The 20,129-nt window shown below is 37.4% G+C and overlaps 1 protein-coding gene and 1 pseudogene across 1 annotated transcript; both read left to right on the top strand.

Annotated features, from left to right (window-relative positions):
- The first annotated feature begins 669 nt into the window (after window positions 1-669).
- LOC113080421 (DNA-binding protein inhibitor ID-3-like) lies at window positions 670-2,548 on the top strand (annotated as a pseudogene).
- A 4,384-nt stretch (window positions 2,549-6,932) lies between these two features.
- LOC113080422 (transcription factor E2F2-like) lies at window positions 6,933-19,172 on the top strand. Its single transcript, XM_026252598.1, has 7 exons — window positions 6,933-7,673; window positions 14,281-14,383; window positions 14,647-14,866; window positions 15,445-15,606; window positions 15,870-15,984; window positions 16,501-16,681; window positions 16,968-19,172. Exons 1-7 carry the CDS (start codon window positions 7,407-7,409, stop codon window positions 17,228-17,230), a joined length of 1,311 nt encoding a protein of 436 aa, XP_026108383.1. The 5' UTR covers window positions 6,933-7,406; the 3' UTR covers window positions 17,231-19,172.
- The last annotated feature ends 957 nt before the right edge of the window (window positions 19,173-20,129 follow it).

Here is a 20,129-nt window from a genome sequence, read left to right as displayed (position 1 = left end):
AAATATTAGGGGATGTTTTATTGAAAAATATCTATATTTATCCCTCTTGGCATGCATGTGAATCGAGAGGGTTATCAAAGTTTCAAGCTTGATTCATTACTTGGGAAAAGTAAAAATGAATTTGTTACTGCCTGTTCTGACTTTAGCACCACTTAGATTTTTCTTAGGCAACATTTTATGTTTTAATTTCTAACTAGCAATTCATTTAATGTTTAGATTTTAGAGAGTATGTTTTTTTTCCTGTGTGTGGGCCGAATAGATATTAAATCGCATTGTATGTGTGTAATGTCTCCTAAGGGAATTATTTCCCGAAGCCAGTTTTGTCTGCAGATCACGGGAGCAGCAGAATCTATCATATATTATATATATATATATATATATATATATATATATATATATATATATATATATATATATATATATATATATATATATATATATATATATATAGCCCATCTCTCTCTAATATTCTGACAGCTTTTCCTCATGCCATCACTCTGTCTGACTGACAACTCTATGCTTCCAATGACGAGTTAGCTATTTGTATTGGGCGGGGCGTGTGTGGTTAATAGGCCTTTTACTATTGGCTGAGCAGCACATGGGGGTTTGTTTATTTCTGGAGGGGGCGGTGCTACACGTAGCAAGACTTGAAAAGCAGCCTCCTGCCTGCTCTCGCATCCATCGTTCAATGAGCACGAGACGCGAGGAGAGTTAAACATTGGATAATTAAGTTGGAGAGCTAGTTCATCTCAGATTCCAGACTTCTTCAGACATCTGTACAGTTGGATTCTACTCGCAACTCAGACGTCAGATCCAGAATGAAGGCGATCAGTCCCGTTCGCTCTGTCAGAAGCTGTTATAAAGCAGTGTGCTGCATCTCCGAGCAGAGTCTCGCCATCAGCCGCTGCAAGAGTCCCATTGAGGAGCTGTCCGATATGAATGACTGTTACTCAAAACTCAAAGAGCTGGTGCCCAGCATCCCTCAGAACAAATCCGTGAGCCAAATGGAGATTCTTCAGCATGTAATAGATTACATTCTTCGATTTACAGATTGCACTGGAAAACGAGACGGACACACAAAACACGGCTGACATGTTCATGGCCATCAAGGTGAGCGCAAGATTATTTAGTGTCGCTTAAATATTATTATGTATACCTTTTATTAATCATTATAAAGTTCCTTTGAAGAAATTCAAACTTTCCATGTCTTTTCCCTCTGCAGAACTCAGAGATGACCCTTAATTTCTCCAAAGATGATGAAGCTATGTGCCATTAGTACAGAGGAATGGCAACGTTCAATGGTACGCTTGTTTTTTATTTTATTATTGTAGATTAGTCAAATATTTTTAGGTATTAATGTACACTCCATTCTTGATCTGAAGAGCATAGAATGAAACATTAACAACAATATTATGATTCTTTGGAGAACATGGTCTTTGTTTCGTTATAGGTTCTTCAGACTAGCTTTTTAGTTCTGAGTTCTTTAGAGCAGATGTAAAAAAACAAAAACAAGAATAAAACATTCTTTGAGGAACTTAAAAATCAGAAATCAGAAGAGTTAGTGTCAATTGCTAATTGTTTAGTAATTATGCATGGGTTAAATCTCATGTTTATTGTAAATGTTAAATAGGACAAGATTACGTATTAAAGTCTGTCCACTGTCCTAATTTTTTGGTCATCCTGCCAATCAACAAACAAGCTTGGATTGCCCTATCAACTCTAGCAAATGAAAGTTTTCACTTTGGCGCCAGACTGTCTGCAGTCTGCCTGAATCCACAGTGTGTGTGTGTGTAAATGTGTATGTGTGTTCTGAGTTAACTTTTCTCCCTCTCATCTATGCTGCAGGTGCGGGATAGAAACTTTTCTCCTCCACTTATGGAAGAAAAGAGAGTGAAGGGGTGAGCCGGGTGAAGGAGTGAGGCTCTATTCAGAGTGTGGGAAAGAAATCTGCGCCCCTCTCGAGCTGTCTATTCTTTGGTCACTGGACACTTGAACAAACCAAAGCCGAGGAGATTTGAAGATCATAAAAAAAGAAAAGCCCTCCGAATTGTTTTTTTCCTTAATCATTCCTGTTTTTTGTGGCAACAATCAAGCATTGTATTTTTTGTACTGGTTACATTCCTGACTATTTGGACTAACAAATATCTCTACACACACCCTTCCTTCCCAGCCATTCTTGGAGAATACACCAACCCCCTCCCCCCCCACCCCTTTTTTTTTCTTTCTTGAAAACATTTTTACATTTCAGCATGGCTGCAGTTTGGTCTCAGTGAGCTTCATCGATCACTGGGATGATGTACATATTGTGCTTGAGGGGAGTTTTTGTGTTATAGGGTGGGAAAGGCCTTGGGCAGTGGGAAAACAGACGTGGATTAGGATACGAACTCTATAATATAGAGTGGATTGTATTTGTTTGTGGGGATTGTCTATTTCTACAGACTATCAGATCAACGAGTTTCATAAACTCATTTAAGTGTTTTTGGTTTTGTTTTTTGCTTTTTACTTATTCTTCTACAAAAGAAAATAAACCATACATGAAAGTGAGAAATATGGTGTTCAGTATCTTTTCTTAAACAACTAAATGCAGACTTTTTGACACCTTTAAATCATCAAGTATGTCTTATGGAAATCAACTGAAAATATATTTTCCATTTAAAAATAAAATAAATAAGTAAATAAGAAAAAGGTGATTCACTCCAGTTCCCCTATAGCTGTTTATATGGTTAATATGTTAATTAATATGAAATATTATTCATAGCAGTCAATTTCAGGACATTTGATAAAATCCAAAGATAATTTGTTTATGAAAGGCTATGTGTAAGTAAAAACAAGATAATGTAAAAGTAAAATTACAGTGCATCTACCAAACTCTTTCCAGATAGAGTCATCTTGGACTTGTTGTGTTTAGCATACGATCTGTAACCATCTTAAACAGCAATGTCTAAATCACTTTATTTAAATAAAGCACATCTGTCCTCTGAGTGTCTGTAGATTCAATCAAAAAGGACCTTTGCCCACAGAACTAGAGTTCAGTGCAAAAGTGGCCTGTGGTCAAACTTTGATAAGCACTGGTATTCATCTCATCTGGTCTCTGAAAGAGGGATTATAGTCTGAAGAGGCTGACCGTCCACACGTTTAATGTTTAAGATGTGGGTGTTGAGTAACGTGAAGTGTTCTGCAGGACACCGTCAAACAGAACAGGTTATATAGCGACACCCAGTGTTCTAAGAAATAATCACATACACGTTTGCGTCTGTGCCGCAGTCAACTGGCGCTATCTTGTGGCTAATATACGTTAATTAATTGTTGGTCAACATGTGGATGAGTAGCTAGCTGTTACACTTTGTATTTCATACAAATATGTTTTCCAATATTTCTGTGGATAGGCTAATTTTGGTAAATTTCAGTATAGATCATTGTTTCTACAAAAACCTAAATTTCACGTGTTAATCCCCTTTAAAATAGTTCATTTTGTGACAACGTGCCCCAATCACAGAGGATGTCACAATATTTGGGTTAAACTGCCACAACGGATCCGAATTTTACCTTTATTATAATTTACAAGTCTGAATGTATGCCATCGTGGTCGTGTTAAAATAATTTTGAACTAGCTATTTGAATTCAAAATATAAAACCCAGCTAGTATTTGTGTTAGCCTACTCATCTTTTGACTCTAAACTATTTACTGGGTTATTTTCTTTGTTGCAACTTCTCTGCCATATTTTTATGTTTAAAATTAGTAAAATATTCGGGTTATCTAATAAAGGGATAAATTAAACATTTTATAGTATAGTAATGCAATACTATACTAGTAAAGTCTTCTAGGTATTTATTATGACGACTTTGACACTTCTGAAGTGTTTCCACTTTTGTGTCCCATGCATCAGACGTTTTGCCAACAGTCCGTGGCCGTGACTTCTAGCTGAGACAGACCCAGCATCTACCTGTTTTCTATTCCATTCCATGCTTTTGGATTACTGCAGAAAAAGCTAGGCCTATTTGACAAACAAAAGTGCATGATTTTTAAAAAGCTAAAAATGTATTGGCTACAAACAAACTGCATATTGTCGGCATTTAGGCTATTTAAACATCAACACAGTTAAGCTTCCAACAGCTCTTTCTGTGTTTATTTAAACACATTTTCCTTGAAGGATGAGTTAATACACAGAACGTGATTTTGAGGGCCCGGGGCCAGGGCCCCATAGCAAATTCAGTGCACAGGGCCCAGAATTCCTAGCAACAGCCCTGGTCTTGTTTTTCAGGTAAAACATACGCATGTACACTTAGTCTACCTATTTTTTATCATAGAATAAGACAAGAAAATATTTTGAGCTTGTGTTAACCACTTACTTTTTTTCAGGAATTTACCAAAAACTGTATATATATATATATATATATATATATATATATATATAATCCTTGACTAAGACAGGGAATAACTCACATTATAGATTTATCTTAGTTTGTTAGTCTGAAACATTAGTTTTGCTCACTATATCTATAGATAATCCACTCTCTCTTTTGATATTTGATGTCTAACCTTAGTCTTAGTAGAAAATTAATTTGTCATTTTAAGAAAAGCTGCTTTGGTCTCCCAGTATAACAAAGTTTAACCTTAGAACTGAACTATGAGAAGCCCTTCCCCCCTTTTCATTTGAATCATAAAACAAAACACAGTATGTCATTTGTATGAACAATTCTAGTTATTTACAAATGTAACAATAAAGATATCATACCATCAGGGGCGGCTTAAGATAACCAAAGGCCCCTGGGGTAAAGCATTTAAGTAGGGCCCCCGACCTCAAAGATTTTTTTTTTAAGCTTTCTAACAAATATTTGTCAAATTTAGTTGTAAAATTTTAGGGTTTAAGTTTAATTATCACATTTAAGCAATAGGACAATTTCTATTTTTCCATCTCCAGATTTAAAGTTGAGACTTTGAAGCAGCACTATTCATGGAACACAGATGACACACACATTACTTCTAAGCATGTTACTGAACTCTCACTGTATGGCGTTACAAAATGTTGTTCGGTCCAGTTCCTTTCACAAAGCAGTTTTGTTTTTCTGTTAATCTGCATGTTGACTTGAAGATACTCTTGTGGTGCGCTTATGTAGCCTACCAGCGAATGCATTGTACATTCCGCTTACATCCATGGAACACGTGGAACATACCACTCTGTGGGGGGAACCTAACTGAGACATTCACAATAGGCTACTTTGTTTACAGAACGCTGTTGTCACTGCCGCAAACTCCCATGTAAATAATTTAAAATATATATATATATAATTTCCCTGCAGCCAGTGGGCCCCCCTTCCAGTGTAGGCCCCTGCTTCAGCCCCTTGAAGCCCGTGCATTAATTTAATGCTCCCCTGCATACCATAATAAATTGTCTGTAAGAATCTCTTACTCAGACTGAAAATAAGTCACATTATATACATATAGTTTGTTAGATTTTTTTTTTAATGTTTTCTTTCGCAAAAAAAACTGCTCCATCTATTACATTAATAAATCCACCACTGCCTGTCATGTGGTGGATTTTAATATATGTATATTATAATAATATATGTAATATATTTAATATATGTATATTTAAAAGCACATTACAGGTCACCACAGTGTCTGCAGAGGCACTAAAGCTTAAGCACCACTAAACTTTAGCACTCACTATTCTAATTCTTTTCTTTATATATATATATATATATATATATATATAAAACTAGCTTTCTAATCTTTTTGTATTCTATCTGTTTTCTTCTTATTTATTATATTATTTAAAAGCCCTTGCTACTGCGTATAGCTAACTGAGACTTGTTATAGCACTTGTATATCTTTGCTCTTTTGTTGATTTTGATTAAATCCATTTTCCTCATTTGCAAATCACTTTGGATAAAAGCATCTGCTAAATGACTAAATGTAAACCCATAGCTAGATATCTATTATACATCAACATCAGTTCTCTAAAAGGGAATTTTTTGCCTTCATATTTTGAGTATGGTTCATATTTTCCCCAAGCCCTGGTTAATTTTAAACAACTGCATCTCTAGTGCCCATTTGTGGGCGACTGGATAATTATAATGATCTTGCTCTAGCCTATGTGATAAGATGTTTCTAATCAAACAGTTGGCGTATCCATAAGATCAAAATCACCATCTCACTCTTATGTGTATGTGCTGTTGTCATATTCGTATGCACGTATTTAAAAGAAAATGTTCCACTGCCATAGTTTATTTGGAAGAAAGGACCGTGTCTAAACTAAACACTGTAAAGCCATAATTGGGCAAATGGTAGGGTGGGAGACTCTTAAAAATCATCTGAAGCCTGGTGAGGGTTCACTATTTGTGCCAGACGATAAGATCCTTTCAAGTGTAAAGGTTATTTTCTGTGGAGTTGTTTAGGGATTTAAAGATCTTGTTTTCTTGTTTTCCAGGGCTTTAAAGTTTTTTTATTTTCATGGAGTCAGGTCATGTCAGAGTCAGCAGTTTTTCCATTTTGCTGTTGAAAAACATTAACATATACTATTAAACTATGACAATTAATAATTTGTGAACCATGGAACCACATGGGCATGATGTAAAGTCCTTGTGTTGTATTTTATCTGAGCAAATTGATGTTTGTTTTATATAATGAGTTAATCTGTGTGTAAAAACGTCAGTTTTATGTATATTACGACATATGTTTAAAAAATACATCGATATGCTAAATACATATTTGACAATGATACGTTTGATGACGCTGTCGTTCTAAATTCTAAAGAATATCGCTCTTGTTTAAAAAAAGATTAAAAGGCGCTGTCTCTTTAAGAGGAAGAACGCTAGGCACCAACTGTTACATGTAAATATATTCAGAATCCGGACAAGCGGTGCGTGCCAGTAGCCAATCACGGAGCGCGTCCAACCGCGGGAGATCCAAATTTCGCGCGACGTAATTTGGCGCTAAAATAGCACTCCTCTCTGCTGAACTGTTGTCAAAGCAAAGCTTCTCGACAGGAGAGGGATTACAGATACACGGGGACGCTTACAATCGCCGGCTCGAAGCAAGAAGTACAAGAGGAACATTCCCAAGCTTTGTTCACCTTTGAAAGGCAGATTTATGAACCTGAAAGACCGTGGTACATGTAGTACATGTAAGATACTCTGTCGTGCCCCTAACAAAGGAACCTAGGAGAGAGTTTTGTTTATTTCGGATGTTTATATTTTTGTAGTCTTCACGGATAACTTATCTACAACTTCTAACAGTATTTATTATACTAAAGTGCATGTTGTCTGTATCATTAGCAGTCTTTTAAGTTATAAATATTCATTCTGACTGTTGATTGCTTCAGCAGTAAATAGTAAACGTTATTTGCGTAATAAAGAGTTTCTTTGCGTCATTTTCGCGGGTTTTTGTGCATTTCGTGCGCAAAATGATGCGGATACCCAGAGGGATTTCTCCTTCTTCTGGAAGAGGCTCAGTATCTGGACTCTCGTGCCCCCAAAAGAAAATGTTCTCCGCGGTGAGGACGGATTTTTTAAACACGGGACTCGCAAGCCCACTGATGAATTCTGTACCGGCTGGATACTTAACTCAGATCGGGAACACGACAGCTGCAGAGCAGAGACCCAACTGCTTGTACGCGACCCCCCATGGGCCGGAGCCTAAGCCGGTGCGGACCTCTTCCGGGCGGCTACCGGTAAGCTTCTTTCTTTCCTCCGCCACCACGGCTCTTGCTACAATTCTACGTATGCGCATGCTTGCTGTTTCATGTCTTAGTACAATAATATATAATTTACTAAAACACTGCTGCAGTCACACTGTAGAATCCACGTTCTACAGAACGAACGCTTCCCGTTTCTGGCTTTGCCCAGATTGTTTTATCTGTGCCATCATCTCTAATGTACTGAAAATCTGTCAGTTACTCATGAATGAATAAAACAGGCTGGTAACTGGAAAGCATGACCACAACACTGCATGTATATTTCAGTCATTACGTTAGGACAGACAGGACCTTTAGGTAAGAGAGTGTGGCAAGCCATTTGTTTCTTAAAACAAACTAGTCATCCTTTTAAGCTCCAGTATTTAAAATTCAAAATAGTACTCACTGTTTTGCTAATAGTGACAATGAAGACCATAGTCAGGGTAGTGATATTTAATTTTGGAAAGGAATGAAAAGGAGACAGAATTACAGTATGTAAAAAGTCTTATGCTGTTGTGTAAAAACATGCCATTTGTTCTGATGAAACCTCTTTCTACAAAAAAACTTTGAAAATGGTCATTAAAATTATGAATTAAGAATTGATTCAGCTATTGCTTACAGGCTAACAATCACAGCCACATGTTCAAATAAGTTAAATTCAATATGGCATCTATTAGGGCTGGCAAATTTATTTATTTATTTATTTTTTCAAAAATGTTGCATTCAAATTTTAGTGGCATCCTTATCAGTGGTGCACCATATTCAATGATGATGTGTTGCATTATAATGTTTTTGTTAGCCTATCCAGTTGAAGCCACTATATGCAGGCCAGCTGCGTTGTTCATTTAAAATATTGCTGAAAAAGAGAACATCAGTGCGGTGAAAATCTTGTTAACATCAACATCGTCAGCCATTTTGACAGACCTAGCGTCTACCCTAAGATCTATGCTATGGTTACTGTTAACAAATCAATTATTTTTGCCATCAAACTATGTGGAAATCATGAAAATTGGAATGGCTACTACTAACTAGCAACAAAATAACTACTGGTACTGAATTAAAGGGTTATTTTGCCCAAAAATAAAAATGAGCCCATAAATTACTCGCCCTCAAGTCATCCAAGTTGTAAATGATCTTTCAAGCTGTTTAATGGCACTCAGCAGGCGTTGCAGTGCATCAGTCCAAACAAAGTTAAATAAAAAGTGCCTATACACCCTGGATGTGAACAAAGGCCTCTTGTTACGAATCGATGCGTTTGCGAGGACTTGTAGCATAAGTGAAGTGAAGTGAAAGTGACATACAGCCAAGTATGGTGACCCATAAATGCTCTGCATTTAACCCATCAAAAGTGCACACACACCCAGAGCAGTGGGCAGCCATTTATGCTGCGGCGCCCGGGGAGCAGTTGGGGGTTCGGTGCCTTACTCAAGGGCACGTAAGTGGTGGTATTGCCGGCCCAGACTCGAACCCACAACCTTAGGTTTAGGAGTCTAACTCTCTAACCACTAAGCCACGACCATTTAATGAATAGTTGCTAATGAAATTGTAAAAAAAAAAAATGGTGTTCCCTATTGTACTACTTACTTTTAAATAAAAATAAGGGTGCTTTCACACTTGGTTCACTTGCCTGGTCCGAACCCAAGTTCGGTTGCTCCCCCTGCCCCCGCTGGACTGTGTTCATATTATAATATTTTAGTCCGAACCGCGGTTCGCTTGCATCATCAAGCCAGCAGCTGTTTACCCCGTTGCTCGGTAACGACAGCGCAGGAGAAGGCGGCAAATGCACAACATTACTCCCTGCACTTTTATGTATTACATTTTTGAACTGTTCATTTTGTTCATAAAGCTTCGGTACATAACGGCGCTTGCGCTTGTCTTACGACTGTACTGAAAATGCTCTAAAGAACGTTGAAGAACATTCATAAATGAGATGTACAGCTCTCTGCTTGCAGCGCGTCAGTCACGGTCATCAGGAAAGTGAGTGAAACACACACAAAAACACACATTTTCATCAAATAATTTGTCATTAATGGCGGTTCACTTCTGCAATTTGGTATGATTGCGTTCACATAAGCAGCGAACCATACCAGAGTTCACATTAAGCGTACCCCAGACTACCATTTTTAAGCGGACTCGGGTACTGTTCCTGGGTGCGCATCCGAGTATGGAAGATAGCGTTCACATCATCCAAACGAACTGAACTCTGACGTCAATCGAACCCGTGTGCGCACCAAAATTGCTAGTGTGAAAGCACCCTAAGTAGCAGTGACATTAAAATATATAGTTGCTTTTAGATAGTTTTTAATATTGTCATGGGTTGCCATAGGAGTTATTTCGGGGGGGAGGTAGTAGAAGCTGATAGATGGGGAAAGGGTGCTTTACAGCTTTTTAACCAGACATTGATATACGGTTCAGGCCAAATAGTAAAGTGCGGAAAGGGTCTTCAAAGTTCATTTAATCAAAATACAGAACCTTTTTATATTTAGCAATTTATAAACCATGCTAGGAATTATTGCTTTGCCTCACGTAATGCCGCGTGATTAAATGACTAAGGTTCATTAGACTGATCCCTAAACTGGTTGTTCCTGTTTTTTTTTGTTTTTTTTTTACTGCTAGATTCTAAAGCTTTTTATGTATATGCAGTTGTAATTATCACTCCCCTTTTTTCTGTGCAGTTGTCTCACCATTCGTCCTTGCACAAGCTCGACTTGTTGAAAAATTCATGAATGTCAAACTAACTGCTTTGGGAACTACTACTTGTTGTGTTGCTTTCTGCTTCCAGCTGATAAACAAAAGAAATGATCACAGAGTCATGCTGCAGAATATGTGGTAGGGCTGATAACTGACTGGGCGTCTGCATGGGGGATTGGATGCATCAGCCTCAAACTCTGACATAGATTACAACAAAAGCCTGTCTCACAATGCCTTTTCTGGGTTATATGCAACAATTGGTTCTTATGTTAACAGATCAGATAAGGCCTTGTCCTATTGCTTTCCCTGATTCCAAACTCCAAATCTTTTTTCTTTTTTTTGTTGTTGTCTAGAATAAAGAAGTTGTTTGGAATGTATTTTAAATGTCTTTCCTGGAAACAAATAGGGTGTTTAGTGAAGTTCCACATGGCATGGTGAACAACTTCTAGTTTCCATACATTTTTGTATGAATTGATGAATTTAGCCAGAGACGGGCACACTCAGAGCTGTCATATATCACAACTTTTCAGTGTTTTCAACCACATACTGTTTATTTTAGGTTTCAAACATATAAATTCACATAAGTACTAAAAAAAACCAATACATTTAGAGTTTGTAAAATACACACTGATGTCTATGTAAGATGTAATAATAATCCTTTCCATTATAATTCGACACGTTTTATTCATATCAGATAAACATTGTGTAAGTAACTTTAATGTTTACTCTATTCTATTCCCAGTTCACAGCCACTTACTTTTAAGTATTTCGGGAGAAGTGGATGAATTCATGTGTTGTAAACATAGACGTTGTAAATCCAACAGATCCGATTCTCTGAACTGCGTCCGTGGCACAAACTAACACGGTGGCACCCATCGCGCATACAGCTCAACTAATGCGATCGTTATAAAGGTGTTTAAACAACAATATATTTCCACTTGCATGTATTTGACAATCGGAATATCAGATATTTCATGCCATACCTAACACATTTGTAAATATTCGGAATAATGGAAAAAAGACTACAATACAACAGAGCTATAACACGTGATCAATGGTCTCTGATCACTATGATGTAGAACACATGATTTGGCGTTGTTTCTAGAGACCCTGGTGACACAGTCCCTTCCCCCCCATCCCAGATTCCCTCAGGTCATTTTACCTCATTTCAATCTCTTAATTTACCTATTTCACCCTGTGCGGCCTCCAGTAACCAGGTGTTGCATCAGCAAGTAGGGTGATGGGCCTCATGCTGTTTAACTCTGATCGCTCTACATGTACCCATCTGGCCAAATTTTGCATTTCAACGTGTTTTTTCCCTAATGCCTTTTCATCTGGACTTCCCCCTTTCTTTTTTACCTGTGGCTCCTTTTCATTTTGACACATCAGAATATGACACTGACACAGAATGACCTTTCTTGCTCTAACATTTTGTGAGTGAGATGTACGCATTTTTTTTCACATTTGGGAGTGGCACAGCTTCTCTCGTGTGTGTCTGTAGGCATACAGAAACCTGTTCTTGCCTGGCAGAATGTGATTGTTAAAAGAGCTCTGATGATGATTACTAAACACAATAACACATCTTAAGACCTTCATTCCCAACGTCCAACCAGTGAAAAACTTAAAAGAATAAGTTGCATTTTAATAAATATAAAAATGGAAAAGTTATTCTAATTTGTAATATAAAAAATAAACCCTCCAATGTTTTGAACAGTAGTGCAAATATGCTGTATATGAATAAAGAACAATAAGTCATTTTTTTTTTTTTTTAATGATGAATCATCCTCTAGAAGTCATTGGAAATGATCATGTTTTGTGTAACTCTTGTTGAAATAGCTGTTAGTGAAGCACATGGCAGTGCTGAGTATTTCATAGGGTTTCACCATGATCTCTGTAGTCACTAGTTATTGTTGCTGTGTACGAATGTCACAATTCTTTTCTATTTAATCTCAACTCAACTTGACCTTTATGCATTTGGCACATTTATCCAAAACATACGTGATTACCAACACAATGTACAGAAATATTTGATTTATTGAATTCTGCATGCATACCCTTTATATATATATATATATATATATATATACACACACACACACACACACACACACACACACACACACACACACACACACACACACACACATACTTTTTGCCTAAACATGGGTATTTCTGCTGACCTGTACAACAACTGCTGTGTGTAATGTTTATGGATTTGCATATTTTTAGGGAACTCCTGAGCCTGGAGCAGTTCCGCCGTTTTCTGGGGTAAATCCGTTTATTAGCAAACTGGTGTAGTTATTAGTAGGTAAAGTTTGGATTTCAGTAGGTGAAGCTGCTTCCAGATCAGTGCTTTAGAAGTGAGTGATTCAGATTCCACCCCATATGCTTTGAGCCAGCATTCTCACTTCTCATTTCCCACCTACACAGGAAATAGGCAGAACCAACCACAAATTCTTACAGACATGAGATGCTGCTGTTCTGAGAAACCAAACCACACAAAGGCCCCCTTCTCACGCCCAGGAGGGTGTGCGTTCATCTGCTGTGCTTTATCATGGTAACAGCTGATGCTAACACAGATTTGATGACAATTCAGCAACGTCCCCTCTGAGTCTTGAGGGAGTCCACAAGCCTCTGCATTTAAACATGTTGAAACGTATTGTTTTTTGTTTTGTTTTAAACCTTTTTGGTTGTTTAAACCTTTCATATAATATAATATAATATAAATTCAGCTACACATTTTCATTTACAAAAATTAAATTAAAAAAATAATTGTTGACCTAAGTAATGAACTTATGTTGTCATTGCGCCAGTGCAGAAATGATACAGTATTTTACAAATATTTTGAAATCTAATTTATTATTTGTTTAAAAAGCTGAATAAAAGGGTGATTTCTACAATCTGTAAATGTTCCCTTTTTTCAGAATTGTTTTGGCAGACCTCACATGTGTTCTCTAATAAAGGTTGCATAATATAAAACAAATAGGACAAGGGGGAGACAAGGTGGAAAGAGTCATTAGAAGAGTGGGGGGGGGTGTGCGGAAGTGGAAACCGAAAAAAACGGAAAGATTATGCTCCTCCTCTCCCCCAACCACCTGTTCAGTGGCTCCAGATTTCAGTGACAGGTGTAGATGTTGTTCAGGTCAGGACAATGCAAGCATTTTTGCAGACGCTTGCGCACACAGGATCAGTGAACTGTTCTCAGCACGTGCCCTGTGTCTGTTACAGAAGTTTTCTGTCTTGAGTGAAATGCAGTCCTGAAGGCCACTGGAAATCAAACCGGCATATGTGGGAGCCTGAAACCGTTATTAAAAAAAAAAAAAGTCCCAGAGTGGATAAATATGAAAATGACACCCTTTCGTGTCCCTTTTTTAGAACAAGAAAAAAAGAAATTGGATAGGGAAACCTCTGGCTTCATGTGGATGTGGCCTTAATCATACATAGACAGTGTTGAATGGTCAGATGCACTGACCTGATCAAATCAAGTCAAAGCTAGTTGAAAACGTGATCACTTTCTGTTCATAACTTAAACTCTAATGTGTCCTGAGGTGTTCTAGACAGTGGGCTCCGTGCTCGCCTGTAAATTAAATCGAAAGTCAGCATGGAATGGAAATTCTTAACACGTTATTGATGGATTTGAAGTGGCAGTGTATATTCAGGCACTTTAGGAAAGAGGAGTAATTGTTCTTGAACAATGCAGTTAGAATACATTTAAGTGTGTCTCGCTGTAACAAAGCTTTTCAACACACTCCTTTCTATCTGAACAAATGTGGTTTATCTGAAAAATTTCATAGAAACCAAGAGCACAATGTTAAACTTGGAGCTATGTTTATTCAAATGGTTTGGTGTAACCGCGTCTTCTACAGGCAGTAAAGGGAGACATAATTAACAATCTCTCATCTTTCTATCCAAGGCCAAAAGGAGGCTAGATCTGGAAGAGCCTATTTACCTCCCAGAATTCCGCACACCAAAAGGGAAAGGAAACTCTGCTTATGCAAGGGCACCAAGCCCCAAAAGTGAGTACAACAAAAAGTTTTGTGACAAATGTCAACGCAATCACTGTTAGAGAAAACTGGACCTTCTGTTTAAAACCACCGTTTCCATATGATGAGTGAAGGGTGGAAGTTCATACCTGTTTTAGAGCATCTGATAATGGTTTGAAAAGCAAACACACAACTGTCCAAGCCTCTCTTGCTCTTCTGACAGGAACTGCAGCTGGTAATATTCAAACTATTATTAAAAGAATGCCTCTTTTGTATCTTTCTCTTTCTTTCTCTAGCTCCCAGGTCTCCAGGGGAGCGCACCCGTTATGACACTTCCCTTGGCCTGCTGACTAAAAAATTTGTGGGCTTGCTGAGCGAGTCGGCTGACGGGGTTCTGGATCTCAACTGGGCCACAGAAGTTCTGGAGGTTCAGAAGAGACGCATCTATGACATCACAAACGTTTTAGAGGGTGTGCAACTCATCCGCAAGAAATCCAAAAACAACATCCAGTGGCTGTGAGTTTGTTAGATCAGATGTTCTGTAAACCAGAGTGCTCCATGCTCATTTTTGAGTCGACTCTGAAACACATGACACGAAGATGCTGTTGTAGTCCATTCTAAATGCTCCCCTTTTCATGTTTTACCACTTCTTTACTTGTGGTTTTCCCAGTCATCAATCTGAATGAATGGAGGTTCTGTTTTACTAAAAAAAAGGGGGTTTTCTTCACTTTGAGGCCTCATGGTATCAAAACTGGTATATTGTGGTCCTTGTAAAAATACAACATTTTATGGTCAGTAAGGTTTTTTCTTTTTCTGAGAAATCATTACTTTTATTCAGCAATGATGCATTATATTAATCCAAGTTGACAGATGGTATACAAGATTTCTATTTGAACTCCTGAATCCTGAAAAAACAACAGTATTACCATTTCTACAAAAAATATTAAAACGCCACGACTGTTTTCAATCTTGATAAATGTTGAGCACCAGATCAGCATATTAGAACGATTTCTGAAGGACAGTGTATACATATACATTCTTCCTCTGTGTTATTAATTATGATGGTTTCATACAGTATGTTGCCTGTGCTTTAGGGTCAGTGGTGTGTTTGAGGGCTCATCCAGCAATTCAGAAAAGACCAGTGCTCTCAAGAACGAGCTTTCTGAGCTGGACTGGCAGGAGAAAGCTCTGGACGACCTCATTCAGTCCAGCTCAACACGGCTACGTGAGCTGACAGAGAACAAGGACAACCAAAGATATCCTATTATTGTGTGCATGTTTATACTAAGAACTGAGGAGTGGTTTGTCTCCTTCACTTTTGTGAGCTTGCTCAGACATGCTGTTTTAACCGCTTGTGTCCCTGCACCCAAACACTCACATAGCATAGACATCCATTTTACAGTTATCTTCATTAGGAGTCTTTAATTTCAATGCAATAAAGTTACCATGTATTTAAACTCTCAGTCATTTTAAATGCTGTATTAGATGCCAAAGCTGTTTGTCCTTAACTGAAGCTCACATTAGCATATGTGACCTATCAGGACATTCGTACCATAAGAAGCTTGAGAGATCAAACTGTGATTGCTGTGAAAGCACCATCTGAAACCAAACTGGAAGTTCCAGAAGCATCTGAGGTCAGTATTTGTCTTGGTTCTAACGTTGCTGAAAAGACCTGCGTGAATCGTGATGCTTCTCTAAGTTTGTTTCTGCTGGCTGGTGTTGATCAAGCGTGTGGACCATGCTAAACCAAACTGATCAACTAGCATTGCATGGAGCTAGTTGAGCAAGGAAATCATGCCGGTCAAGCTAGTTAAGAATCCTGGTGCGACACAAGCATGCGATGTACTGTATAGTATTCTGTTCTTTTCAGCATTTTCTTTGTTTAATATTAATTTTAACCCAAACTAAGTAATTTAATATTCAATTAAACATGAAAAGTCTTAAAATAAAATTAAAAATGCTGTTAAATAAGTATATGATTTATTACATATAGCATATTTTTTGTCTTGTCTTTCCTCATACATTCGTTTGCTGTCCTGTAGTAATTAAAAACAACTTTGAATTTTTTTTTTTTTTCATCTTTTGTCTTTCACATTATAGACATGTAAAATATTAATTTAGAACTCAAACATGGTCTTTTTTCCCATTAGGGCTTGCTGCAGATTTACTTGAAAAGCAAGAATGGCCCAATTGAGGTGTACTTGTGTCCTGAAGAATGTTTGGAGGATGCTAGTCCCGTCAAGAATGCCACACCCAGAAAAGATTACCCAGAAACCCCTAGCGCCACCACACCCTCTGTCTTCCCACCTGCCAAACCCCAGCCAGTCGAAGGTGAGACAATTGCCAAGAGCTTACTAATATTTACCACTTTCAAAGCAAGATGAAAGTTTTGAAAACAAAATTTTTGGAGCCACTAACAAGATTACATTTTAAATGCTTCAGTTGAATAAGTGCTAGAGGTAACATTGTGTGAAAGTGAATAGAGCTGTGTGTCCCAGCAGTTCATCTACAAAACTCTGCAACAAGCTCTGTCTTAATCTTATGATTACCAAAGCCATCCATTCATTAGAAAATGACAGACTAACAGCATATTTTTTCTTTTTTCATTTTTTCACAGTTTTGCCATCAAAGCCTCAGCCATCGATGAATGGCAGCAACTCCCTGCTCGATGTGGAGGGGATCCTGGATCTTCCTCCCAGCCTTCTCCAGATCACAGAAGACCAGCTGCCTGGGATGGCGTTCGCATCTGACACTTCTGGGCCTTTTGTTAACTTTTCTCCCCGACTCAGCCACGACGACTACCTCTGGAGTCTGGAGGATGGAGAAGGCGTATCTGACTTATTTGACACCTACGATCTGGGAGATCTGCTTAAAACTTGAGTTACCCAGTGTGACGAAACAGTGATTGATGATGAGAGAATTCAGTCGTAACTAGTTTAATTCAGACATTGATCCTCTGAAGTTTTACAACACTCCTTCACATTATGACGGATTGAAGTTTGTATAAAATGCACTACCGAATTGGCTTAATGGTTCTGTTCCTGAGAAAGATTCGGACGATATTTTGTCAACAAGTGCCCTCTAGAGGAGATCCATGTGTTAGGTTTAGTACACTATGAAGCCATACTTTTTATTTCTGTCATTAGGTATTTTTGCTTAGTTGAGATATTTTTGACAAAACAAAAACTGAATTTTCATGTGACTTTATTTCAATTTTAAGTTAAATCTTTGCTAATTGGCAGTGTTTTTGGGTCATTATTACTTGAATATTGATGATAAAATCAGGCCTATGTATTTGCCTTTTTTAGATATGATGTAGTATTTACTGTTTATTAGTAATTCTTGGATGAGATGTATGGAACTCAGGTAATTTGAAAGCTTTCCTAAAGCTAAAAATTGTAGTAATGTCAAACATTGCCAGTAGAGGGCTGTGATCATTTTTAACTGTAGACAAACAAAGGTGCTTTTGCACAAATGTAGTGAAATTAATTTTTATAGAGTAAAGATTTGAGAGCGTGTATGGGGGGCATCTTCATAACCAGACTCAACTGAACCAAAAATCTGAAAAGCTATTATAATCAGTCATTCAGATCCTTTCAGTCTGGAAAAAGTGCTCAGATTTTAAGAAATAGGTTCTTGTCTGACCATTCTACCTCCATCCTTTAGTTTTAGACACCATGAGGCAATACCTTGATATTGTAAAGGTGGCCTTTCCAATGGCACTGAATAATGATTATGTATTACTACATGGCTCAAGTAACAAGTTTTTTTTTTTACCACTGACACATCTGTTAATGAGAAACCTCAGGATTTGGCAGCAAATTTTTTTTTTTTATATAGAACTTTACCAAATTATTAATTTAAAGAGATGAATTGGTGTGTTTTTTTGATGTCTTCTTTCAATTTTTCCTCTAATTACAGTAATGGAGATCTCAGGGTTGACTACTCCACTCTTGAGTATAGTTTACAGACTTTTAATGGGGTCTGGCAGAAAACCTTTGATACTGTTTGAACACTGAACTGCTGGGAATACAAAGTGGACTTTGTTTCCAGGGGTGTGTTTTTGTTTTGGGGGGGTGAGGTTGGAGCTGGGATTCTTGTCCCACCTGAATGGTAGGTTTTATAGCTGCAAAGACGAAGCTGAATTTAACTGTTTTGATCTGGTGTGTGTAGAAATACACTTAAAAATCATCCATATTAAGGGCAGAGCACATATGGGATGGGATTCAGAAAGGAAAAGCCTGACTTCCCACACCCAGTTCTGCAGTGAAAAGAATTCTTCTGAAGCAAACATTTCTCAGTCGGGCTGAACAAAAATCTGATAAGGTTGATTCAGCGTATGTTAAGGGGCTGGGTGGATTTAATAATTTTGAACATGCTTTTTGATGTGTGTACAAAAGTTTTATCTGGGGTTTGGTTCATGCATCTGTCCCACATGTGGACAACTGTCCTGTCCTAACAAACTTGAAAAATGTATGTGTATATATATATATGCATGAGTGTGCAGAAGTGTGTACAAATCTTTTTTGTGCATTTTGGTTGTAGTTTATAGTTATAGTTTTTTCTCATTGGGATGTTTTTAAAAAAGCATTATGTTTTTAAATTGTACATATTAATAATTTTGTATTTATATAGGTTTTGTATTTGAAGGACATTGGTAATTGTCTCAGGATGTCATTTTTGTAGACCGTATGTTTAACAGGCAGCACTTATATTTGATATTGTGGTTAAATGAATGAAGCCCTGGTGTAATGCTCAAAGCTTGCATTTTTTGTGAAAAGTTAAAAGTTTTGTGCTTGTAATAAACAGACTCCCACAAGGATGTATGCAGGTGCAGTAACAATATTTTTGTTTAACTGTATTTTCCTGTATTTAATTTTTTTATATATATTAACGATAATGATTTTGTGCTTGCACTTGTGCTTAAATGTTGAACTCATTTTAGACTTCTAATTTAGCTTATCTAATTATTCTCCTAGTCAAAGACTAGTGACTTAACCAGATAGATTACATCACAAAAATTAAACATTTAAATCCAATTTACAGTAAAAACAACTGAAAAATTTAAGCATATCTAATCTCATATTTGGCTCCACTTATCATAGACCTTGTACTATTGTGGTTATTGAGGAGAATATTGGCTTATAGGGTAGGCCTATGTATAATGTATAATATATAATGTTATGAAAAGTCATGCACAACCTAACTTAAAATAGAAAACTAGTCTGCATCAAACAGTTTGCACACAAGAATGACTGAAGAGTTTCCAGAGGAGGATTTTGGATTTCCCCAGACGGACTGTCACACACTCACAGAAAACTTATTTATAATCATGAAGTAACAGTAACTGTTTATACCAGTCTGTTATTAAATACAAGAATTGCTTCTAAATTGGTTTATAAACACTGATGACTTTAAGGGAGGATCTAAGTCTTACTTTATGAGTAGGTTGGGTTGTAATTCTTTGTAGGGAGTGTAAGTTGTTTTCATGTCTTCGTCATGTTTCTGTTGCACAGTTAGTGTTTCTAGCCCCACTCTGGCTATGTGTAGAATACCTCAATCTTTTCTGTAAGATATATTTGGTACCTTCTCTCTTTTGCAGTTTTACCGTAAACGTGGCCTCCCTGGTTTGACCAGATGGGATGAATGATCCTTCTCCTGTTCTAGAGACAACAGATTTTGGCAGTGTGGAGGGGAAGGGCTGTCTGCTGGGAATCCTTCTGGTCTGAGCTGTAACCTTTCCTGGAACACACCTCAGTTTTTGTTCAGCAGCCACAGA

Source organism: Carassius auratus, unplaced genomic scaffold (assembly GCF_003368295.1).
Source record: "Carassius auratus strain Wakin unplaced genomic scaffold, ASM336829v1 scaf_tig00031315, whole genome shotgun sequence".
Classification (NCBI taxonomy): Eukaryota; Metazoa; Chordata; class Actinopteri; order Cypriniformes; family Cyprinidae; genus Carassius; species Carassius auratus.
The sequence above is the reverse complement of the archived record's forward strand: the minus strand, read 5'-3'. Positions and strand labels throughout refer to the sequence as shown.